This window comes from Sus scrofa, chromosome 12 (assembly GCF_054392235.1).
Source record: "Sus scrofa isolate SSC_HxYL_T2T_F1_AM1 chromosome 12, Sscrofa_HxYL_maternal_Yorkshire_Landrace_v2.0, whole genome shotgun sequence".
NCBI classification, from domain to species: domain Eukaryota; kingdom Metazoa; phylum Chordata; class Mammalia; order Artiodactyla; family Suidae; genus Sus; species Sus scrofa.
The window spans coordinates 55,464,525-55,488,995 of NC_139394.1; the positions used below are offsets into that span (position 1 = coordinate 55,464,525).

Sequence of the window (24,471 nt, forward strand, 5' to 3'; positions counted from 1 at the left end):
TTCCTTCTAACAATTATAATTGTCCAGGGTCACTGGGTTCCCCATCCCTACAGGAGTGAGACAGCCCTGGAATGGCACCATGAGGGGTATTATAGAGGGGCTATTGGGTCCCTGCTGAAGCTGGCCATCTCAGGGTTACCTCTGCTCTGGTACACATGCCTCTGGGGCTGTACCTCCCCTCTTCTGTTCATGGTCTGTTCTAGCCAAATGCCCAGGGCCTGCTTGCTGACCTCAAGCCCACCTGAGCTCTTTTGCTGCCTGCCTTTCCCCTGCTTTCATGTCTAGCTCTCATAATCCTGTGCACGTCCCCAGGAAGCCTCCTGCATAGCCCAGCCTCCCCGACCTGCTCTGTCTGGCCGAGCCCAGCATACTGGGGCTGTCCCTGCAGTGCTGATCCTTCTGCTTGCAACCATGCCTTTCTGGCTGGGGGATCTTCCTCTCTTTCTGAACCCAGAGCAGTGGGGGACTCATCACGCATCCAGGCCCTCCCTTGCTCACTTATGCATCCAGGATACACATACCGGTACTTACTTGCTGTCAGACCCTATGCCGGTCAATGCTGGGACACACTGATGACTCAGAAATGGACTCAGAATTGACTGGCTCCCAGACTTGGGGGGCGGGGCAGTTACAGGCCAGTGAGCTAATTACCCTAACAAGAGGGGAGGGGGGCAAGATACAGAGGGATCAGACGTGGAGCTTGAGCCGAGATGTGAGGCCTTTCTGGGTGAGGGTTTGGCAGGCTGAGGGCAGGGCAGGTGCAGAGGTGCAGAGGGAGGTATGAGATGGCAGAGAAATTTGGGGAGCATTGCAGAGTTGGGATGCCAGGTGTGGCACTGGGGGGTGACCAAGGGGTTGGGGAAGTCTCAGAAAAGAGATCAGAGCAGGGAGGGTGAAGATGAAGGCCTGAACATCAGGCTGAGGAGCTGGGGCCTTCTCAGGAGTGCCCTGGGGACCTGTAGGATAGTTGAAGTGGGAGTAACAAGCCACAGTTTAGAAAGATCATTCTGGAAGCCAACATAGAAGATACTAGGAGGAGCCAGGGGAAGAACATAGAGGGGATTGTGATGGGTCGGGTGGGAGGTAATGAGGGTGAATATTGACCTTGCAGCTCAGCAGACACTCAGGGTCCGGGGAACACCCTGAGCAGGGGGCAAGCATGAAGGTCTTTCCTTCCCAGCTGCGCTACCAGGCTGGCCAGGGCCTGGTTCTGGCCCCCGAGGCCTGGGAGACCACGGAGCTTCCGCTGCTCCCCTTCCTGCTCCATGGGGTCTGCCCAGACACTTTTTGGCGGATCAGGAAGAGAATTCCCGACTCCTTCTCCCCCAAGCTCCAGTCTGTCTGAATTGCTCCCCCAGCAGCTGCCCCATCTTCCTGTTTCAGGTGTTTGGTGAAAGCATTTCCGTTCTTGGCCACACATTTTGCTTCTCTTGCTCTTGGGGAGCTCATGTTTTGTTGGAAGGGATTGGAAAGAGGAAATAGAAAATCACTCAGGAAGCCACTGGCAGGATACGGCGGCATCTTCCTGGAGGAGATGATGTGGCCCAGAGGTGCGGGGGTGTGCGTTTGGGACAGGTGGGATTGGTGGGCGACAGAGGTCCTGCCCTCCTGGTACCCAGCCCTCTCTGTGTAGCCTGTCCCATTTGCAGGATTTTCTGGAGGCGTCCGCATCTGAAGAGAGCTCCCTCTGAGGAGAGGCAGTCAGGCCCAGGGGCCCTGGAAATCTGAGGCCAAGTGGGGTCTCATTTAGGCAGTGGCTGAGGCGGCTGCACATCTGGCTAATCACCCTCGTCCTGGGAGCCTGCTAATCAGAAAACCGGCTTTACAAGACACTTGCTTGCTGGCAGCTGCGAGGGAAGCCAGAGCAGGCGGGTGGCTCGGCATGGGAGGCCAGCTTCCCGCTGCTCGGGCTCCACACTGACCTTGTCAAACAGCAAGCTCCTTCTTGTCCAGGTCGGTGGCCTCACCAGGCCCCTGGGATGCCTGGCTCCAGCATCCAGGCTTGAGGAGGTGCCGCCGGCTCCTGCCTCTGGACACTTTCCCCCAAACCCCCTTACCAACAGTCCTTCTCCATCCCCTGCTCCCCACCCCCCAGTCCCTGACTCCCCACTTCAGGAAGCACTGCCCATGGCCTGAGCCATCCCCAGCTCTAGGAAAAGCCTCCAGCACGTGCAGGGCATTGAAAGGGGCCAGATCTAAACAAGGGGGAAGTGACTCTGTCCTTGTGAGCCTCAGTTTCCTTATCTCTGAAGGTGGTCTTTTCTGCAGAGATGCAAAATCTCAATGGTCTAACAGGAGCACCTGCAGCCCAGGGACCGCCCTTCCTGTTACACAGCTGAGGGGCCGGCTCCGACCCCCTTCCTAACATTCTCCCGTCTACCCACCGGACACGGGTGTTCGTCCTGTGTGCTGGCATCTCAGTGACACTCCCTGCTGACTTCTTTCCACTTTTCCTCCCCTGCACCCACCCGGTCCCTCAGCATTAATGCCCCAGCTCCACTCCCCTGCCAGGGCCACTTAAATCCTGTCTGGGCTCCAGGTCCTATTTCCTTGCTGGTAATGAAGTATTGCTTTCTATCAGCATCTTCTAAACCATCTAGGTGAGTCTCTCCCAGTACCTGGCATGAGAACAGGGAGGTGATGGACCAGACTGGCTCGTCCCTCAACTGGACGTCTCCCCTTCCCCCAGGGTCTGGCACAGAATAGATTTTCCAGAAACATGCTGTAATCAGGGGCTGTGACCGGTGCTCCCAAAGGCCCCGGGTTTGGGGTTTCATGCTCTCAATTCTGAATAATTTGATCTTCAGATCAGTACTTTGTTAGGGCCACCTGATGGGACAGTGGAGCAGGTGCTGGGGGCTGGGAGCTTGGTTCATGGTACTGCCCCCCCCCCCCTCCCAGGATGGGCTCCTGGCCTCCCTCTCACCTGCCCTCTGGCTCCCGGCCCCACCCAGTTCTCTCCTCCCTGCACCTGCACATAGACAGCTTCTGTCCTTCCCCAAAGCAGGGGCCTGGGTGCAGGGAGGGTTGGGGTCAGGGGCACAGGCCCCACGGTCTCAGGACAGAGCAGTTGTCTCCACCCTGGGCTGGCAGTCTGGGGGGTGACTCAGAACAGGCCTTGCACCCACCCCATCCAGGGACGTAGGGCGCTTAGATCCTCTTGGGGGTCACCTGCCTGCTGGGGATGGGGGCAGTAGCCACTGGGAAGGACAGATGCAAGGCCCAGTTTTCCTGCTCTCTGACAGCCCGGTGCCTGGGTCCAGCAGCTGGCAGGAGGGGGAAGCTGGTAGATGGTGACCCAAGTGCCTGGGTGCTTAGCTGAGGAGCGGGGCCTGCGGGGCGCCTCTGAGGGAATTGCTCACCCCTTGAGTATCCCTGTGCACGAAGGACCACAGCATTAAGTAGCAAATAAAAACCCCAGGCCAGATCAAGAGAGAACAAAGGGAAAAAATGTATCTTAGTACTTTTACCAGCTTTTTTTTCTTTTCTTTTTCCTTTTTTTGTCTTTTTAGGGCCACACCCGCAGCATATGGAGGTTCCCAGGCTAGGGGGTGAATTGGAACTGTAGCTATCGGCCTACACCACAGCCACTGCGACGCCAGGTCTGAGCCGCATCTGCGACCTACACCACAGCTCATGGCAATGCCAGATCCTTAACCCCACTGATCGAGGACAGGAATCGAACCTGCATCTTCATGGATACTAGTCAGGTTCTTAACCCGCTGAGCCACAACGGGAACTCCACTTAGGTCCCTTTCTGAGCCTCCTAGTCAGGTGGGGTGGGCTCAAGGAGGCATTCGAGACGGAAGGGAGCTGGCCTTTGCTGAACCTGACCCATGCTGGCCCTCGGGACCCAGCGCTGACCTTTGAGGGCAGAGGTTCTGAGAACCAGGCCTTTGAGGAAGAATCAGTCAGTGCGGAAGTGGCGGCCCCAGGGGTGGTTCTCAGCCCCGCGGGCAGGGTGCAGCGCATTGGACAAGAAGGTGGAAGAGCAGAACCTTGTGCAGGTGATTTGGTGAGCGGAGGTGAGGCAGGGAGGGGTGGGAAAAGGGCTGGGCAGGGAGGTGGGGGCCAGCCAGCCTCAGAGTTTGATGATGGGGACACTGGAGGGCTTGAAGCAAGAGGGTAGCCAGGGCGGGCCAGCTTTCAAAAGATGGATCTGGTGAAAGAAGAGGCAGAGGAGTCCACCAGACCATTGTAAATGCCGGGGAGCTGAGTGTCTGTTGAGAGCAGCCCTTCCTTCTGCGGTGGCTGCGCGTGCATCAGAATGAACACCTCGCTGGGTAGTGGTCAGGCAGTAAGTAGAGGGAGCCTTAACAGGTCCCTTTGACCCAGAGTTCTCCTTCGGTGGATGTATTTTAAGAAGGACGTGCAGAAAGAACTTCAACCATCAAACTGTTTGTTGTAGCGCTAATTATAATGGTGAAATTTTGAAACTTTCTGCCAATAGGATATTTTAAAAGTCAACCATGATGTACCCTCTCAATAGATATTATACAGCTGTTAGAGTGATTTTTTTTTTCTTTTTTGGCTGCCCCCTGGCATATGGAGTTCCCAGGCCAGGGATCAGATCTGAGCCTCAGTTTCAGTCTACACTGCAGCTGCGATCTCTGCTGTAGCTGCACAACACCGGGTCCCTAACCGCTTCTGTGGGCCAGGGATTGAACCTGCATCCTAGTGCTGCAGAGATGCCACTGCTCCTGCTGTACCACAGAAGGAACTCCTGTTAGCATGATTTTACAGAGGTTTTGTAGCCTTATGTATTTATTTATGCTTCAATTTAAAATACAGAAAGTATATTTTGTGCTTTTTCATCATCTCTGACACCTGCCATGAGCCAAGCATCGATCTGTCTGTTGGGAATAGTGGGATGAATGATGTCGTCCCTGCCCACAGAGAGCTGCTGTGACCTCCACTGGCCCAAAACATGCGAGCGGCAAAAAGCCTGGAAGGAAAGACCTCGAATGGGACCAGTCCTGGGATAACGAGGAATCTTTTTTATTTTCTGTGCTGCCTTCGGTGCTTTATGAATTTTCCATAAGGAGCTTGTATTTCATAATTACAGAAAAAAAGCTTCCATCAGAAGGAAGGAGCTATTGCAATAGTCTAAGGAGATGGGATGGAGTTCGGTATTTGGGGAGTGTGTGTGTGTGTGTGTGTGTGTGTGTGTGTGTGTGTGTGTGTTTCATTCATTTCCTCTTTCAACAAGTAGCGACTGAGAAGCATTGTTCTGGGCCTAGGGACACACCAGTGACCAGCAGAACCCCCTTCTGCTGGGATGTCCGTATCTGATGAAGAAGGAGGGAGCAATGAGGGGAGAGGGAGGCGGGACCCCACCCTCTGTGACTGCTTGAACGTGGGAAGGAGGCAGGGAAAGGGTCATGGCGCTTCCCAGGCCTGGGGCGAAGGTGGTGCCTTCACTGAGGTGGGGACTGGGGAAGAGGGCGGTTCCAGGACGCTCTCCGCGGTCGGGGTCCCTTGCACTACCTGACGAGCTAACGTCCAGGCGGTGGCAGGAGATGTGGGTCAGGGACTTAGGAGAGAGGTTGGACCAGAGGCAGAGATTTCCAGTCGTTCGTGGTGTTGGATGCTGACCTTCAGAGGTGAGGGGAGCGATAGAGGAGGATGACACCAGGTGGGCGGAGGTGAAAAGCTGACCAGAACACGCCTCCCGGGCAGTGGCGTCAGGGCTCCCGCTTTGTCTTGTATAAAGGGTACAGAGCCGAGAGTTGGGTGTGGCAGGGGTGGGGCCAGGCGTGAGGGGTTGGGGGATCCCTCTGCACACCTCCAGCTGTGGGAGGAGGAACAGAGGGGATCACAGCGGCCTCCGAGCTGGGAGTCGGCTCACCTTTCTCTTCTTCTTCTGCAGGAGAAGGCAGCACGCCGTGCACATCCAGCATCCTCCAGGAGAAGCAGCGTGAGTTGAGCCTGGCCTCCAGGACTCATTTCTTCCTCTTGGGCCCTGGGTCCCATCATGTGCTCAGGTGGCAGTGTCCTCCCCGCTGCCCAGGATGGGACGGTGGGGCCACTCAGCCCCATGGGCTGAGCTGTGGGGGGGTTCCCAAATTCCCATGCCTGGCAGCTGGGGGTCAGGGGTCGGAGCCAGAGAGAGGGGTCTGAGGCTGGGGGTCCAGGAGGCTGAGCCCAGCAGAGCAGAGGGAGCCATGGGAGGTCTCCCGTGTGGCTGCTTGTGGGCAGAGAGGGGATGGGAACAGGGAACAAGCTTCTGGAGCCTTTGAGACCATCTCTTTGGGGTGACACAACTTCCAGGAACCAGCTGGTGGCGTGGTAACCTGGTGACGTGGTAACCAATGCTGTGCCGGGGGTTGTGATCCTCGGGTCCCATCCCTCGGAGGCCGTGTCTGCAGAGCGGGGCCTCCCAAGAGTTTGTCATCCTTCGGGTGATACGGGCTTCTTGGAGTCCCCGTCGTGGCTCAGTGGTTAACGAAACCCGATCAGCATCCATGAGGACTCGGGTTTGATCCCTGACCTTGTTCAGTGGGTTAAGGATCCAGGGTTGCTGTGAGCTGTGGTGTAGGTGGAAGATGCGGATTAAATCTCGCGTCACTGTGGCTGTGGTGTAGGCCTGGCAGCTGCAGCTCTGATTTGACTCCTAGTCTGGGAACCTCCATATGCCTTAGGTGCGGCCCTAAAAAAAAAAAAAAAAAAAAAAAGATGCCGGCTTCCCAGGTTCCCTTCTGTCTGTGTTTCCTCAGCAGGCTGGGCACAGGATTAAACCCAGGAGACACTTGGTAAAAATGTCAATTCCTGACACAGTGACCTCAGGACATCTTCCCTGGGGGTCTGGGGCGGACCTGGTGGGCACTGTCTGAGCCTGCGTCTTTGCTGTTGGCAGTGTTGAGTCTCACACGAGGTGAGGGCTGGGGACAGGAGTCTAGGTGTGTCTGTGGGGGACGGTGGGCCCAGAGCCTTCCTTCCTTTGCTCTCCTGCTCTTTTGATCTCTGGCTGCAGTTCGGGGGCTCAGCCCACACTGCCCACCCCTTCCACAGGCTGAAGCCTTTCTTGGGTGCTTCAAGCCCTTCCATCCATCAGCTGCAGGAGGGGTACCTGCAGTGCCAGCTTCCCCTGGCCCGAGTGGGTGCACAGGCCTCAGAGAAGATGTCTATGCTTCTAACATCCGGTGGTAGTTCATAGACGAGACCCCTCGGGGGCTGGGAGACATGAGTGTCTCCAAGAAGGGTGCCTCCCCTCCGCCAGGTTCAGGCCACCAGTGCACCAGGCAGGGGGAGGGGCAGTGCAGAGAGGGGGCAGTTCTGTCTCCTGTGTCCTTGCAGGATGTGAGGGGACTGTGGACTGTGTGTTAAAACGTACCCAGGGCATTTTAATTTATAGAGGTGACTGTGTGAAGACCTGGAGAGATGGATGCCGTGGATGGAAGAATCTGCTATTTACACTTCCCTGGGCGCGCGGGGTGGGGGGTGGGGGGGATGAGTGGGGTGGGGAGCACCAGGTCTGGTCAGGAGGCAGAAGGAAGAAGGAGCGTGGGGAAAGCATGGCCCGGAGCCTGGATTGTGTTTTCCCTGGAAAAGGCAGGGCAGAAGAAACAGCTCCGGACTGGCTGGTTTGAATAATGTCGTGGGTTCCGGGCCCCAGGGAGTGGCCTCCGGTTCTGGGGCACCTGGCTCCCAGGGTGATTTATGGCAGCGCCCCCCCGTGGCCCCCCCCCCCGCCCCCGCTCCGTGGGAGTTAGATAAAGAGGGTGATGGGAGGTAAGGACTCAGGATTGGTCGGCTTGCGTAAGAAAGGCGAGTTCTAGGGTGAGTTGTTTGTTATCTCTAGGAATTAACACATGCTGCCCTGCAAGGGGCCGTCTCTCCCAGGCTCGGCTAGGCCCCCTCCCCAACCCAGATGTCAAAACATCATAAAATGAAGGCATGATTAACACAGGATCGTGGTCCTCGGGAAAGTGAGAGAGGAACCGGGCCCGGATCACTCCTTCTGGGCGGCTAGGAAAGAGAAACCGCAGCGGCCTCAAAGTGAAAAACACGGCCACCTGCAGCGGGGCTGGACGCCAACCACAGCGTCCTCCTCCACGGACACGAATGAATGGACCAGATGTTTGGTGTCTGGTGGACCCGGCTGGATAAAAATGTGTGTTGAGGGAGAGCAAAGTCTTTTTTTTTTTTCTTTACATCGTAGTTACAGATTTTAGTCAGAACGCTGTTGCTGAAGGTTGCCGTCCGGTTCTGCTCCTTGGGAATATTCTTCTTCAGTAGAGAATAGCATTTTGTTAGTCTGCAACAGTAAGTGTTTGGGAGCTGAAACAGCCACTAAGGCCAGTGATTCCCAAGCACAAACCCAATACTTTTGACAGCGAGACAAACGACAGCCCTGTCATGTGTTTCCCCTGATGTTGAATGCCTTCCATGGAGAGAACGGCTTTTTATTCCATAATTTTGTGCTCTCCACACATTACAGCATTCAGACATGTTTTCTTTTCTGAAATGGTGATGGTAGTTGCTGGTGACTTGCTTGTTTTTCATCCCAAATTGGCAAAATAAGTCGGCGACCGTGACTAAAAACAGAATAATGGCAACGCCTGACGTTTTATGTCCTGTTACATGTCCTTGTGTGTTATCTTATTTACTCTTTCCACATGGTTTTCAAAACCTCACTAAAAATGAGGTGGAAGGTGATACAGATTGCCCTGACCAGGCGTTAGAAGCTACAGCACCTGTCCCAGGATTTTCTGAGCTGTACAGCGATCAGGCCTGGGTTTGAAGCCCAGTACAGTCATTTGCTTTCTGTGCTGCTTTGGATAAGTTACGTCTCTGGGCCTCAGTTTTCCTGGTTGTGGACAGAGCACCGTAAGGTCTGCTCTGCTTCCTGGAGTGGCCGAGGCCGAGACATCATCCGCAGGGGGCCAAGGGCCGAGCCTCACGCACCTAGGAAGCCTTGCATGGTTCTTGCTCATTTGACTTTCAGATGAGCCTTGGGAAACCTGATGCAGGTGTGAGGCCTGAATCTTGGCATCTCACGGAGCCTGTCTTTTCCGTGCTCTGCTGGTCCTGTGGCCAGCTGCATTGTCATTGTCACAGAGTCTGAGTCCTCGGAGCCCTTCTGAGCTGGCCACAGGGGTTGTTGGGAGTGTGGGGAAGGCCTGCCCATACAGGCACAGGGTGGTGAGGCCTTATCTGCAGCGACCATGGGTGGGGGCTTGGACGCGTGTGTCCTGGAATCCTCCCTCCTTTTCGGCTCGCTCCACCTTCGTCCTGCAGCTGCACAGACACCCTGGTGGCCCGCAGCCTCTGGCTTGTGCTTGCTCTTTGGAATCAGACTCGAAGACGCCTAGGAAGCCAGTGGGGCGTGGGGGAGGGTGCCGGCAGAGGAGAGGGAGGGTCTGGGGCCAGGCTGCAGGAGACCTGGCCCATACCGACGACCTGCCGCCCAGCCGGCTCCTGCCTGTGGCCCACTCCGGGGCTGTCTGTACACGGAGCCCCTTCCAGCTCTGACATTCCAGCGCTCTCTGATTTTCTGTTGCTGCCTCTGTCTCCTGGTTTCTTTTGCCCACACGTCTTGCTGCTCTGCTCTGGTCAGGCTGCTCCACAGCACAGCAAATCTGTACCGAGTGCTCCGGCACCTGACATGGTGCTGGGTTCAGGGACTCGGGGGACTGATTCCCTCCTCGTTGAACCCCACTCCTGTTCTGTACAGGGTGAGTGGCACCATCTTCCACAAACTCAAGCCAGACAGCTGGGGGTCCTTGTAGACGTCTCCTTCTCGTCCACCTTCCAGAGCCAGATCAGACCCCCGAGAGCATCCTGTCTCCCCCAGCAGTGCTCGCTGTGCTTCCACCTGCTCTGTCCCCCATCCCTTGTCCTTAGGGCGCTGCCTTCTCTCTCCTGAATGGATCCATCCTCCCACACCAGCTTCCGTGCTTCCGGTCCTGCCCCCTGGGTGTTGGAGAGAACTTCATGGGAGACAGTGTTGTCCTCATGGCCCCCAGTGCCCTCTCGTGATTCCTCTCTGATCAAGGATGAGACTTGCCCCTGCATGACCTGCCTGCTCGCCTTCCCCACCCACTCGCCCCTTCTTTCCGCGCGCACTTTTAGAGGATTGTGCAGACTCCGCGTGCTGTTTTCCCTTAAGCTGGTTGGAAAGCTTGAGCAGTCCATCCATCCCCATGGAGGGGATGCTGGCTGATGGTAGGGAGGTTTTGGGGTTCCAGAGAAATTCCCTTGGGACTCAGAACTGCTGGTCTCGGCCCCCTACTCCCTTGTGGAGCTGGGTCCACCCTTTCCTGCCAGGACTTCCATCATCATGGAAGAGGCCGGGGTTGCCATGGCTGTTGGCTCAGTGGGCACAATAGCCCTTCTTCCTCTGCCTGCCAGGTCCCTCTCCAGGGAGGAGCATGACTCTTCCAGGGGACCCGTGTCTGCCTCCCTGTCCCCATCCCCCACCCCCAGTAGCTTTGCGGTGGGCGGGGCCCTGCGCACTGATGTTCGCGACTACCTGGAAGCTGGGAAGGGCTATGGCCATTGCCACCATATCACACTGAGACTCGGAAGACTCAGGTAGATAACATTCCAAGGAAGGCGCTCAAACCCACGTGTCTTCGTGCCTCCATCTCCAGGGCACAGTCCCATGTCTGGTCTGAGAGCCCATTTTCCTAAAGTGTCTCCCTTCTGGTCACCTCAGGTACCTGGGGAGGTGACCATTGTTCCCTGTGTCACACAGGTACCCCCTTGAAGTGCCAGCTCCACGAGCCCCCCCCCCCAAAACCTGGGGTCTAGGATGGGTACAGCACAGAAAAGTGCTGGTTGGGGAGATTTCCTCGATCTCGTCTCCACCTTTGACGGGGGGCGAGGGGTGGTGCAGATTCTGGGACCCGAGGACTTACTGTGTGGCGCTGTGAGTTGGCCCCAGTCCGTGTGAAGTGCAACGTGACCTGCCCATGTGACCCATGCTCATGGTCGTCGAATGGCTTCCCCGGGCCAGTCCCAGGCATCAGAGGCAGGGATGGGGGCAGCCAGTGGGGCCCTGGGCATGGGGAGGGCCTGCCAGTGGCCACACCTGCTTGTTAGAGCGGGATGCTCAGTGGGTCTCTGAACTTTCTTTTGTCCCCACCGATGGCCCAGACTGAGTCCCAATCCTGGTCCCAGACGAACTCTCCATCTTCATCCCGGACCAAGCCTCTACGCTAGGCATCAGTGGAGCCCTGCTTTGTCCTAGGCTGTGTCCTTTCTCCAGTCCTGAGGCCTAGACTGAGCCTTGGCTCCTTGACCCTGTCGGACATACCCGTGTGGCTGTCCCAGAGACAGAGGGGGTGAGGACGCTCTCGAGGGGATGTAGCTTGACTTCACATCCCGTTGCCTGGGGTCAGGGACCAGTGGAGCAGCTCTGAACGTTAAGGGGCAACTCCTTCTGTGGACTCTCAACCCCACGGCCTCCCAGCAGCCCCACAGGCATGGTGCCTGAAGCCCCCTGACCACGGCGGTCTCCCCATCCTCCTCTGCCTGGTAACTGGTGTCTTTTCCTGGCCTGTGTGGGCAGCTTGCTGAGCACAGCTGCAGACGGGCTATATTTAGCTGGCTTTAATGAGCTCAGGGTGGCAGACGTCCGCCTTGGGAGCACTTTTCTTGTGTGTGTGCCCGTATGCCTGTGTTTGGCATGGTCCACTTGTGTGTGTGTGTGTGTGTGTGTGTGTGTGTGTGTGTGTGCCTGTGCGCACGCAGGGAAACATGTGCCTGAGCATATGTGTATGTGTGCATTAGTGTGTGTGTCAGAGCATTGCTGCCTTCATTTACACGAGGCTCTCTGTGAGTCTGTCTCTGCAGTGTCTGTGCTTTGCTGGGGACGTGTGCTGCTTCTGACACATATAGAGGCGCAAAATGGGAATAGATTATTAGTTTATTCGTCCGTTTGTTTGAAAAATATTTAATGAGCCTCTTTTATATGCCAGCACCTTAATAGTCTCTGGGGATAAAAATGGAGCAAAAACAAACCCAGTTCCAGCCGTTAAAGATCAGCTGGGAGCTGGAGGTGGGGAAGACAGAAATGAAATAACCACAAAACTAAAAGCATGAGGACTAGCCCCAAGAAACAGAGGGTCACAGGGCTTTGGGGAGGAGGGAAATGAAAAAGGCCCCCAGGAAGAAGGGACACTGAGGTTTCTGTTGGCACAGGGGGTAAGAGGAAGAGTCCAGGCGTAGGGAACAGGACTATGCAAAGGCCCTGTGGTGAGAGGGACCCTGAGTATTTGAAAACTGTCCGAAAGACCACATGGTTGAGCTCAGAGAGAGTGGGGTGGGGGGTGGAGAGGTAGGCAGAGAGCGGGGCCTGCGGGCAGGCCACGCGGGGCCTTGGTCAGGATGGGGGAGCCACGGGAGAGGACACTGGGGCCTGATGACATAAGATTTCTGTGGGGTAGGAGTTCCCTAGTGGCTCAGGGGGTTAAGGATCCTGCATTGCCACTGCTGTGGCTTGGGTTGCTGCTATGGCTCAGGTTTGATCCCTGGCCCAGGAATTTCCGCAGGTTGCAGGCACTGGGTGCAGGGGCAGGGGAGAGATTTCTGTAGGGTGGTTAGACTCTAGTCATGACTTGGTCAGGGGTCAGTGTTGCAGCGGGAAAGGAAGGCTCTCAAGCAGCGTGACGGGAGGAGAGTCTAATAGGGGGACTTGGTTCTTAGGTTAAGGAAACCCACTAGGCACAGGATGATGCCCTGGGCCACTCCCAGCCCCGGTTGCAGCCTGGAGACACTGTCCCTCCCACCCCACCACCCTTTAGGAGCCTGACCTTTAGGAAAGGAATGGGAGAGGACAGCCTGTGGGGACCTGGCAGGGAGGGGTCTCATGGCGAGGGTGGAGGGTGGGCCTGGGGGGCACGTGAGCCCCTCCTGCCCAGTCCACTGACTTACCCGTGAAAGAAGCACCTTTGCTTTACTTCCCTCTAAGCCACCTGGTGATTCCGCCTCTGCACATCCATCGGCTGGGCTGCTGAGAGAGCCCCGCTCTGTGGTTCCAGGGGCTTCCCCTTTCCTGGTTCCGAAGCCCCCGGGGTGCCTCCCCTGACCTCCCCGCCCCCATTAGGGAATGGTGTGTGCACACACGAGCGTGGACGGGGAGAGCCTTCTGTCCACACTCGTGGACACTGTGGGACTCTGGTCCCCAGCCCGCCGCTCCCTCGTGTCCTGGTCTGTGGCTCCTGGCCTCGGGGCTGGGCTCCTTGGGGCGCAGGGTGGCCAGCACCCCCCACCCCAAAGTCATTCTCTATCCTCCTGGACTCGCGAGGGTCCCTGGAGCTGTGAGGCACCGCCCCTCCCCCGGGGCTGGGGCTGGGGGTGGGGGGCCTCTTTTTAGTCTCAGAGAATCTCTGCCTCCTCAAATTGCTTTCTCCTGGGAACAAAAGGGCTTTTGGAAACAAGAGCCAGGAGGCTCTGCTGCAAAGCTCCCCAGAGGCCAAACAGCCAGAGCTGGGAGAACATACAAATTGGTATCTCAGAAAAAAAAAAAAATCAGCCCAGCACATGCCCTTTGAAAAAATTCTTATTTTTCAAATCTCTCTTGAGTAGGTCGCACAGGTACAAGGTATAAAATTCTAAAGGAATGAGGATGACAAGGGTACCTTCCTCTTCAGCCTCCACCTCACCCAGTCCCTCTTCCTGAAGCCCTGATTATCCCTAGGTTCTTCTAGAAGGTTCCAGAGATATTCTCTGCATACACGAGCATCTCCGTAAATACTCATTCATCTATATCTTTATAGCCCACATAGATGGTAGGTAGCATCAGTGCCTTTAATGCTGCACCTTGCTTTTCTCAGATAATAGTATATTAGGAGTATTTTACTGTCTAATACATTCAGGAGGGCTTCATTCTTTGCAACGAGTGTGTCATATTTCACTGTGGCTTTGTTTTTTGAACCAGGCCCCTAATGGTGGGCACGTAGGTTGCTTTCTGTCCTTTGTCCATGTTATAAAGAGCGTGGGCAGTGGTTAGTGTCGGACCCATGTCATTTTGCACACGGACTTGGAATTGCCGGGTTAGGGTGTTTGGGATTTGAAGTGACCTTGCCAAACTGAAACAGACAGCACAAATGGCCTGAATCTAGCCAGAACCCCAGAATGAGACTTGAACCCATGTGCCGGAACTCAAACCCAGCCAAAGCCCTGATTGGAACCTGAACCCATAGGTTTCACTCACCCGGTGTCTGGACTTACTGAGGTTCTGGTTCTTTATGCCTCCACGCAGAAGGAATTTAGCGAGAGACAAGGTGATAGGCAAGAAATAGATTTATTAAGAGAGGAGGCTTCTGAGAGGCTCTGCCCGGAGGATCCGGTGGGCTACAGTTTTATCATCCAAGGGGACTGGGGGTCGGAAAAGACCGCCTCTTCCTCTTTCTTGGAGTAGTAGCTCCTCCTTGGTATCCGGTAAGAGAGTATTTGACCTTATGAGGTCAAACTAGGACTGTCTTGGTGCTTATTCACATCAGCACAAGGGCGGTCCTCAAACCCCGGCCCTTGGTCTGAACCTGAATGCAGGCCTCACCCCTTTCCCCTCCCAAGGACCCGAGGCAATTCTCGCACCTCCGCTAGTCAGGCAAGCCTGCCTTGTGCTGATGGCTTTCTTGAGCAGTTATTAACGTACAGTGACCTCCCCATGTCCCTTAGGTGGCCCTCTCTCTCTGCAGGCCCACACCGGGACTCCTGCAGCTCCCTGCGCCTACTCCATCCCTATCAACTCTGCCCTCCGCGGAGGCTGTGCTGGTTTGTGCTTTCACCTGCACTGGAGCACTGGGTGAGGAGGGCTGCTTCCCACACCCTGGGCAGCTGGGTGTCGATAATTGCTAATCTGAGAGGTGAAAAATGGTGTTTTAGAGTCATTCCAGTGAGCGTTCTTAAGGCACAGGGTTCTAAGGTTGAGTTTCTAAGGGTTTTCTTGGGGTTCTAAGGTTTTCATGTGTGTAAGGGCCTGCCCCACCCCATTCCAGGAGGCCACGTTCCTTTGGAAGGGACTGCCGTGTGGGCTCCTTTGTTTCTGTGCTGACTTCTTAGCAGGGCCTGGGCGGGCTGGACGGGGCTTCCTTAGTGGGTGGGACTCCATGGTTCAGGCCGGATTCTCCTGATAACAGCCTCCCATCCCTTTTCCTTCCCGCCCCCAGGGATCACTCTGCAGGTGGGCTGTGGTGTAGAAGCATTGAAAAGAGTGACAAGGACACCCCTTTCTTCCCCCCATCTCAGTCTTCATGGGGTGATGCTCCAGGAGGATGAAAGAGCCCTGGCCAGGTGACCTGGGTTCAATTCCCACCCCTTCACTTCCATCCTGAGATGAATCACTTAACCTCTTCCAGCCTCTGTTTTCTCATCTGTAAAATGGGCAGAGCACGTTGTGAAGTTTGTCTGAGATGCTGGATGAGGACTAGAAACTAAAGACCCATCTGAGGGAGAATGGTGTTTAGTGCAGGGGAGTCACCAGGATGGGGATGCGAAGCCCTCTGGCCTTGCTGTGCGGGGCCGGAGCGGCTCTCATGGTTGGATATCTGACACCTTCCTGGCTTGATTCCAGATGGCGACACTCCCCATGCATGCTGGGTCCCCCTAAGGGCAGTGGCCCCTGGGAGCTGTCTCCAAGCTCCCTTGGAGCGGCCCACAGTGGGCTTTTAAGAGGCAGAATCTATGGTCCAATCTCTAGCAAGGGTCCGGCCATAGTGGGATGAGCATCTCTATGGGGAGCTAACTGGCCCCTGGGGGTCTGGCCTCCTTAGCCGCAGGGATCCAGGATGACTTGATTTGGCTTCTGACCCTGAAAGGGTTTAGGAGTCAAAGGAGGGGCCTCAGCCTCTAGGTCCCCCCAGCATCCTTGCAAAGTGACTGCTTACATTGCTCTCTTGTATAGCCTCCTAAAGGAGAGAGAATGCCCTGCCTCTGGGCCAGCCTGGCTCCCTCCGGGACCTTGTTGACATTTCCTTAGTTGAGCTGAATTTTGAACTCTCCAGAAACTGTTCCCACCCTCATTCCTGCCGACATTGCCTTCTGCTCCTGTGATCCAAGCACAGCTCAGTGGGGACTTGCAGGCAGCCATCATGTCCCAGGCTGGGCACCCTTCTGCAGCTTTCCTGCCCAGTTATTGGGCTCCAGCTGAAGGGGCAGGATGGGAAGGCCCCTTCCTCATCCCAAAGCCTCAGAGGCTGACTACCTTTAGTGTCCCATTACCCTGGCTCAGGTGGTCTGAAGCCTTTGGTCCTGTGACTGGACGTGGCCATATGACCTAGGTCTTTGGCATGTGACCTGACTTGATCGTGTGACCCTAGGGGCTTGAGAGACCCTAGAAGGCACCTGCCATCTATCTGATTCATCTTGGTACTTTCAGCCCTGACACAAGTTTGGGCAATAACCGGAAGAGGAACTGGCAAGTGATGTCAAGATGGATTTTTTTTTTTTTTTTTTTTTGTCTTTTTGCCATTTCTTTGGGCCGCTCCCGCGGCATATGGAGGTTCCCAGGCTAGGGGTCAAGTTGGAGCTGTAGCCACCGGCCTACGCCAGAGCCACAGCAACGCGGGATCTGAGCTGCGTCTGCAACCTACACCACAGCTCACGGCAACACCGGATCGTTAACCCACTGAGCAAGGGCAGGGACCAAACCCGCAACCTCATGGTTCCTAGTCGGATTCGTTAACCACTGCACCACGACGGGAACTCCAAGATGGATTTTTAATCCAAATGCAGGACGGTGATTCCCTCGTCGCGTTTCACGTTTGTTCTTTCCTCCCACTGCACTTCTTTTCCTTTTCGTCGTCCCTCATTAGCCATCCGCTCCCAGAGGGCAGGACATTTCATTTTGTTTTGTCTGCCGTGTTTGCATTTAGCAGCGTAGAGCATTGTACCTTGTTGAAAATGTCCTTATTGTAAACACGACACATGCTTATACTGCTTATCCAGTTGATGTATTCATTAATGGTCTTTAGTTTTGCTTTTTAGGGCCACACCTGCAGCATATGGGAGTTCCCAAGTTAGAGGTTGGATTGGAGCTGCAGCTGCCAGACTACACCCCAGCCACCGCAATGTCAGATCCAAGCCACGTCTGCGACCTACACCACAGCTCATGGCAATGCCGGATCCTGAACTCACTGAGCAAGACCAGGGATCGAACCCATATCCTCATGGGTATTAGTCAGGTTCTTAACCCACTGAGCCGTTACGGGCACTCCCATTAATAGTTTTAAACTAAAAGAAATATAGTTTGCTAGAGAAAAATTGGGAAATAGAGAAAAGTAGAAAGTCTAAGACAACCACCCATTGTCCCACCAGCCAGAGAAAACCTCTTATAAACATTTTGGTGTGTGTCCTTCCAATATCAGGCCTTCAACCCCCCCTCCCCCGCCCTGCACCACCTAGATTGCTCTTTTCACAAAGCTGGGGGCTGGGGCACCAAGGAGAAGGGTGGCCTGGAGTCTGGCGGGTGAACAACGTTTGTGGCTTTTGAGTTGTGCTCTGGAGCCCTTAGCAGCTACCTGGGGCGGGGGTGGGGGTGGAGTAAGGAAGTGGGGCTCTGGGCCCCCCCAACCTGCTTCAGCCAGAGCTGTCCACTTTCACCTGTTCTACAAATTAGCTTCCCCAAGAAAATTTCACTGCACAAAAGATCTCACTGTTTTAAAAAGGTTTTAGGAGTTCCCGTTGTGGCTTAGCAGGTTAAGAACCCGACTAGCATCCATGAGGATTCAGGTTCAATCCCTGGCCTTGCTCACTGGGTTAAGGATCCAGCGTTGCTGTGAGCTGTGGTGTAGGGTGGCAGCTGCAGCTCCAATTTGACCCCTAGCCTGGGACCTTCCATATGCTATAGGTGCAGCCCTAAAAGAGACAAAAAAAAGTTTTAAACTATCCAACAAGGCCCTTTTCTTTTCCCTGCTGCACGTGGTCCCGTCTGCATCCCAGCCCCATTCCTGACCTTGCCCTCCTTGACCCTCTGTGAGGGCTGCAGGTTCCCATCTGGTTTGTCATTCTGCCCATGTCCCCTCCTCCCCAGATGCCCTAAACCCCTGATGCTTTCTCAAGTTGCCAGCCCAGAGACCCTACTCAACAAGCAATGAGGTGGGGTTGGCCGGGGACATTCCAGGGAGCCCGTCAGAGCTCCGGGGGCCATTGCCTGCTTTTCTAAGGCCCCCAGACACTTGTTTATTAATTTGCGCCACTTCTTGCCTGGAAATTGACACTAAGCTCCCTACTTGGAATCAACCATTTTGAAAACCCAGGTGACATTTGCCACCTGCTGTTTCCTAGTTTCTCTTCCTTCCTCCTGGGTCCCTTCAAGCAACTTGCCCATCATGCCTGCAGGTCCGGTTAGGGTCCAGGGGTTAATTCTGCTGGGCTCAGAGGCTGGAACTCACAGGCATGCTTGGGCTCAGGGACTCTCCGATTGCCTGGCTCTCAAGAGGGAGTCAGGTCTGACCCCCTCATCTTGAGGTGCTCACCTCCCATCCCCAGGACTCTGTCTCTGCCTGTCCCTTGTGTGTGGGTCCTTCTCCGTGTGGATTTCCCTGGGGGATTGGGGCCATGGTCCGAACCCCCTGCTTGCTGCTGAATGAGGCTGTAGTTCTTCGCAGACATTTCCGGGTATATCTCCTGCATCCCACCTCAGAGCTAGGTAGCTGAGCCGTGTGTGTGTGTGTGTGTGTGTGTGTGTGCCCATGCATGTGCTTCCACGTGCTCTAAGGGATTCGATTTTTTGCAGGTACATCTCAGGACGTGCCGTGTGGTCCCAGGCTGGGCCCGGCTCTGCTCAGTTGACCCCAGCAGTAACTGAGAGGTGGGGCGACTAGCAGGGCTGGGAGGATGGAGGGTAAAATTGGGTGGTCTGCTTAACTCGCGGGTACCCCCATAGCTAAGCCTGGTGAGTCCCAGTGGCTGGTGGCAGGAGAGCTGGAGGCAGTTGGACTCTTCAGTCACGCCGGGTGGTGTTTTGCTTAGGGCGCCGAACCTGTGTGGATGACGACCTTGGCTTTTGTCTCAAGAGCAGCGTGGCACATCGGTAATTAGAAGGAATGATCACGATTTGTGCCTTTCCAAGGTTGTGATTAAGCAAAAATAGCCGCCACTCTTCAGCCAGCAGGAGGAGCCATGCGGAGCTGGGTGGGCCCCTGGTCCCTGTGCCAGGGCTGGCAGGGGGGCTGGGAACAGGCATTGCAAAGCTTGTCACAAAATGTTGTCACAAAAACAGCTGTGGGTTCACCCCATCCCAGATCTGGGCACGGCAGGGACCCAGCCTGAATAGGGTCATGCAAAGACACATGAACAGGAGGTGGGGAGAAACAGGCAACCTGTAACGAGGTCCTGGGGCCCCTGGCATATGGCTGCCCACCACCCGGGACCCCCTGCCAGGAGCTTTCGTCAGCAGAGGCTCTGGGAAAGCCTTGAGGGAGAGAATGATAAGGCCCAGGCCAGGCTGCTCTAGAATTCCCAGAGGTTCCCTGGTGCCACCCCACTGGGAGAAACGTGCCTCCCGGTGTAGGCTGTTCCCCCGATCCTGATGTCTCCTGGGGGATTGACGGCAGAGAGATGCTTCAGGTCATGGGCACCTGTCAACTTTGCTTGTAATAAGTTTTCACAAAAATGCCATGCTAAGTACTGACCACTGAAAAACTCTGTTTTCGGGGGGGTCCACAGTCTGATGAGGAAATAGATAAGTAATCTCATGGCAATAAGCCAGGCCCAGCCAGGCACTCCGTGAGATAACCATCACAGCCTGAGTAGATCTGAGAAGGCTTTCCAGAGGTGGTGACAATTGAGCAGGGTTTTGAAGGATAGATAGAAGTTTGCTGGTCTGCAGAGGAAGGAAGGGCTCACCAGGCAGAGGGCTCAGCACTGGCAAAGATCTGGAAGAGTCAAAGAGTTGTGTCTTGTGGGTGAGTCACAGAGAGCGGCTTCAATCACTGTGGTGGGAATGTCTGGTTCTTAGAAGAGCAGAACCCGGAGTTCCCGTGGTGGCACAGTGGTTAACGAATCCGACTAGGAACCATGAGGTTGCGGGTTCGGTCCCTGCCCTTGCTCAGTGGGTTAACGATCCGGCGTTGCCGTGAGCTGTGGTGTAGGTTGCAGACGCGGCTCGGATCCCACATTGCTGTGGCTCTGGCGTAGGCCGGTGGCTACAGCTCCGATTCAGCCCCTAGCCTGGGAACCTCCATATGCCGCGGGGAGCGGCCCAAGAAATAGCAACAACAACAACAATAACAACAACAACAAAAGACAAAAAAAAAAAAAAAAGAAGAAGAGCAGAACCCTTGTGGGCAAGGTACAGGCAGATAGCTTCTAGGCTGCCTTTCTGCTTGTCTGCAGAGGCCTCTGCTAAGACCAGAGGTGGAGAAACTCTGATCCTGTTAGTCATCTCTCAAGGGGCGGGCTAGGTCTCCCGTCCTCCCCCTCCCAGAGCAAAGCATCTCTGGCTTTTGTGCGTCAAGCCAGTCTTGGTCTTCCGACAGCCTCTTCCCCCTGGCTAGGGAAGAGGGGAGGGATGCTGAGGACAACCCTGCCAGTCTCCTGTCCCCACCGAGCCAGGAACTGCCTCAGCTTCATTTGTGTCCAGGACGCAGCCTGGAGCTGCTGCCCAGAGCATCATGTGGGCCCCAGGGGAGCTGGCCACAGGCCGATCGAGGATGCGGTGCTCTCGGTCTGGGTAGTCAGTGAGGGTGCATGATGTAGTCCCCACCGAACAGAGGGCATGGTGCCCGGAAGATGGCAGGACCCTCATGTCTTCCCTGCAACTTATTTATAGCCTCGCTATGGTAATTTGTGGCAATCACAGCATTTAATTCTATAATCACACTGCAAGCAGGCTTCCAGCCCAGCGAGGCTGGGGAGGCTGCCAGGGCTCAGGGAAGGACTTGGGGGCAGGGCAGGAGTGTGGAGGTGGCAATGTCCCCATCAGCCTCCAGCCTCATTATGTCGGCTGTGGGCCTTGGCTCTGTGCCCCCTCCACCCCCGCATGCATCCTGGTTAATAATAATAAGCTACTCACACTCACATAGCCCTTACTATATCCCAGGCCCTGTCCTAAACACTTTGCGTATGTGAACGCATTTAGTCTCCTCACCACTCTACGAGGTAGCTACCGTGATTGTGTCCATATTCCAGATGAGGAAACTGAGGTCACACAGCTGCTAAGAGCCAAGGTTTGTACTCAGGTAAAATTCTGGCTCCAAAGTCCGTGGTTCCAGCTAGGTCTCTCCCATCCCCAGCAGTGGTCCCAGCCATCTCTCCTAGGCTCCTGCTCACAAGCTCAGCTCTGCCCAGCTCCCGGTCCACCTGCCCCAGAGCTGCACACCCCATGAAGCAAGATTGCTTCGTCCTGGGGAAATGACGCTCAGCGTCCCTCCTGGACACTCGCAGGGATTCCTACTAGTAAGCTGTCCCCTGCGGTGGGAGGAGGTCTTGAGGTGGCAGACTTGGACTTCAGTCTTCAAGGCCCCACTTATCAATTTGTGTGCCTGTGTTTTTTTTGTTTTTTTTTCCTGCAGAAAGGGGATTGTCGTGTCTACTTCACTTGGAAGTAGGGGAGGTGGGGGGCCAGTAGTGGGGAGCCCAGGAAGGGGAGCCGCCTTGTCAAGCATTGTCTTCTGCTGAGTTTGGGGCAGCGCTCAGTCTTATTAGTTGTGTGGCCCAGGGCAGGTGAGCCTCAGTCCTCTCATCAAGAGGACCACACCGCAGAGGGTAACTGTGGGGACTAGATAAGATGGTACTGTAAAGCTCATAGTGCCTGGGACATAATAAGTGCTCAATAAAACGAAGCCATTTACTGGTGGTTTTTTTTTTTTTTTTCTTTCTTTTTTTGGCCACCCCACTGCATATGGAAGTTTCCAGGCCCTGAATCAGATCCAAGCTGCAGCTGTGGCAGTGCCTGATCTTTTACCCCACTGTGCCAGGCTGGAGGATCAAACCTGTATCCTGGGGCTGCAGAGATGCTGCTGATCCTGTTGTGCCATAGCAGGAACTCCCTAATGTCTTTCCTTATGATCCTGTCCTGAATGCAGAGCCCAGGCCTCTTCCAGCCAAACCCAGGAATCAGGCAGCAGAGTCTAAGCCCCTGGAGGAGCACTAGTAAGTGCCGGGGCAGAGCCAGCTCAGAAGCAGATTTTCCTCTTCCTCCTCCAAGCTGAGCCCCTCCATCATCTGGGAAACGATTTCCTGTCCGTGTGAGCAGCTGCTCTGAGCTCATAAAGCGTTTACCCTCAGACCAGGGTTGTGTCTTCGAGGACAGACTATTTCAGAAATGCACTTCCCTGCCGAGCAAAGCTTCTCACTTGGAATTCTTTGCAGATGCGCCCTCCCCTGGGGCTGGCAGTGGTTGAGGAAATGTTGACTCAGACACACATGGGCCAGGGCTCCCGCCCATACCTACGGCAGATTCGCCCACAAACCCCTGGAAGGGCCCTCCCCAGATATGACTGCTATCGGTGCTGCAGGCTTGTGGCCGGGGCTGGGGGCAGAGGGGGAAGAAGAAAGGGCCATCCTGTCTAGAACTGGCCGCATTAAGAGATGAGTGAGTTCCCCGTCACTGAAGGCAAACAAGGTGTTCGTAGTCTGGCTGTGTGATTCAGAAGGATAGTGTCCTTCTCGCGGGGAGAAAGGAGAGGCGAGGATTCCTCCTCGTGGCCAGTTGGACGTCTCTGAGGCTTCTCTTTGCTTGAGAGTCCAACGCGGTGACACTCAGGAATGTGGGGGTTCGATCAAACTGTTCTGCAAAGGGTTAGTTAGCACCTATTTTAGGCTCTGCAGGCTGTGAGGACTCTGTGGCAACTGCTTACCTCTGCTGCCCCGGGTACAAAAGCAGCCACAGACAGTGCATACATGAAAGAGCTGGCTGTGTCCCAATAAAACTTTATTTACAAAAAACAAGCAGCGGGTCAGATTTGGTCCACGACTGTCGTTTATGGATCCCTGTGTTGGAGGAATGAGAGCTCAGGCAAGGCCAGGTGCTGAGAAGTGCTGCCTGGAGGGGGGAGGTGGCAGCTGAGAGAAGCAAGGAAAGTGTTGCAGGAAGGACCCCTTCCAGGGCCCAAGAGTGGGCTCTTGTCTAACCCTCAGAAATGAATTGTCCGAGGAGACACATGTGCTGACATAGCAAGAGACTTTATTGGGAAGGGGCGCCCGGATGGAGAGCAGCAGGTGAAGGACCCGGGAGAGCTATTCTGTCACGTGGCTTGTGGCCTCAGGTTTTTTTGTTGTTGTTGTTTTCTGGTTTTTTTTTTTTTTTTTTGCTTTTCAGGGCCGCACCCACAGCATATGGCGGTTCCTAGGTTAGGGGTCCAATCAGAGCTACAGCTGCTGGCCTATGCCACAGCCACAGCAACACCAGATCTGAGCTGCATCTGCAACCTACACAACAGCTCACAGCAATGCTGGATCCTTAACCCACTGAGCAAGGCCAGGGATTGAACCCACAACCTCATGGTTCCTGGTCGGATTCGTTTCTGCTGCACCACAACGGGAACTCCATCGCAGCCTCAGGTTTTATGGGCATGGGGTCAGTTTCTGGGTTGTCTCTGGCCAGTCAACTTGCTCGGCCTGTACTTGGTCTGGGCCGGGGTCCTTCCTGGTGGCAAGTGCACCTCTCAGACAAGACGGATTCCAGCACTAAGGATCCTGGGAGCTTGGTCATCTCCTCCTTTCTACCGGCCCCTCCCAAGCCCTCCCGTTTAGTCTTCCGGGCAGCACCACGCTCCTTATCAGGGCTTCAAAGAGCTGTCTGTGAGAAAGCTCCTGTGAGCGGCTATTATTGTGCCTGGCCAAGGAGGCCACTTTCAGTCACTGGCCCCGCAGCAAAAGTATTCCTGGCAGTGGCGGCTTCACCCCAAAGCTCAAGGGTGATGGCAGTGTGGTCCCAAATGCTGACCTGGCTTCTCGGAGGATCCACCTGCCCTGGACTGGGGTCCCATAATTTAAGGCCTCAGAGAGCTTCAAACAGGCCTTTACAAACTTTTCCTCATCTCCTCTGGTTGTTTTCTGAGGGATGCTTGACCCAAGTTTCCATCCATAACCGGGAGTCACCAGATGACTCTGTCATTGCTGGTGAAAAAAACCAGGATGGTTCCTTTCTGGGACACTCCTGGCCTCGGGGAGGCATCCGTGATTGTGGTGGCCTCACACCGCGGGCCTCCCTTTCCTCAGGAGCAGAAAGGTTTCGGGTGGTGTTGATGCTGGAGGCGGGGGACTGGCGGCATGACCTCCCCTGCCCCCCTCCCAGCCCCGGCGCTGTCCTTCCAGCTCGCATGTGGAGCCCAGGCCTTGTGCTGGTGGGGCCTCGGGGGAGGCCAGGAGATGCTGAGGTGTCTGTTTCCCCCGCAGGAGAGCTGTACCGGGTTTCCTTGAGGAGGCAGAGGTTCCCAGCCCAGGGGAGCATCGAGATCCACGAAGACAGTGAGGTGGGCTGGGTTTCTGATGGCGTCTGGGCCACGTCTGCCACGTCAGCGTGTTAGGAAGAGCCCTGGGTTGGTAGACAGGCCCCCTGGTTTTCAGCCAGTTCTT

General features: G+C 55.4%; 1 protein-coding gene across 3 annotated transcripts in view; it reads left to right on the plus strand.

Annotated features, from left to right (window-relative positions):
• Window positions 1–24,471, plus strand: part of PITPNM3 (PITPNM family member 3) — a 92,612-nt gene that overhangs the window by 40,883 nt on the left and 27,258 nt on the right. For all 3 annotated transcript variants that reach the window (XM_013981242.3, XM_021067716.2, XM_084985477.1), the window contains 2 exons: window positions 5,870–5,917; window positions 24,292–24,368. In XM_013981242.3, coding sequence (XP_013836696.1) covers window positions 5,870–5,917; window positions 24,292–24,368 — 125 coding nt within the window. The remainder of the gene's footprint in view (window positions 1–5,869; window positions 5,918–24,291; window positions 24,369–24,471) is intronic.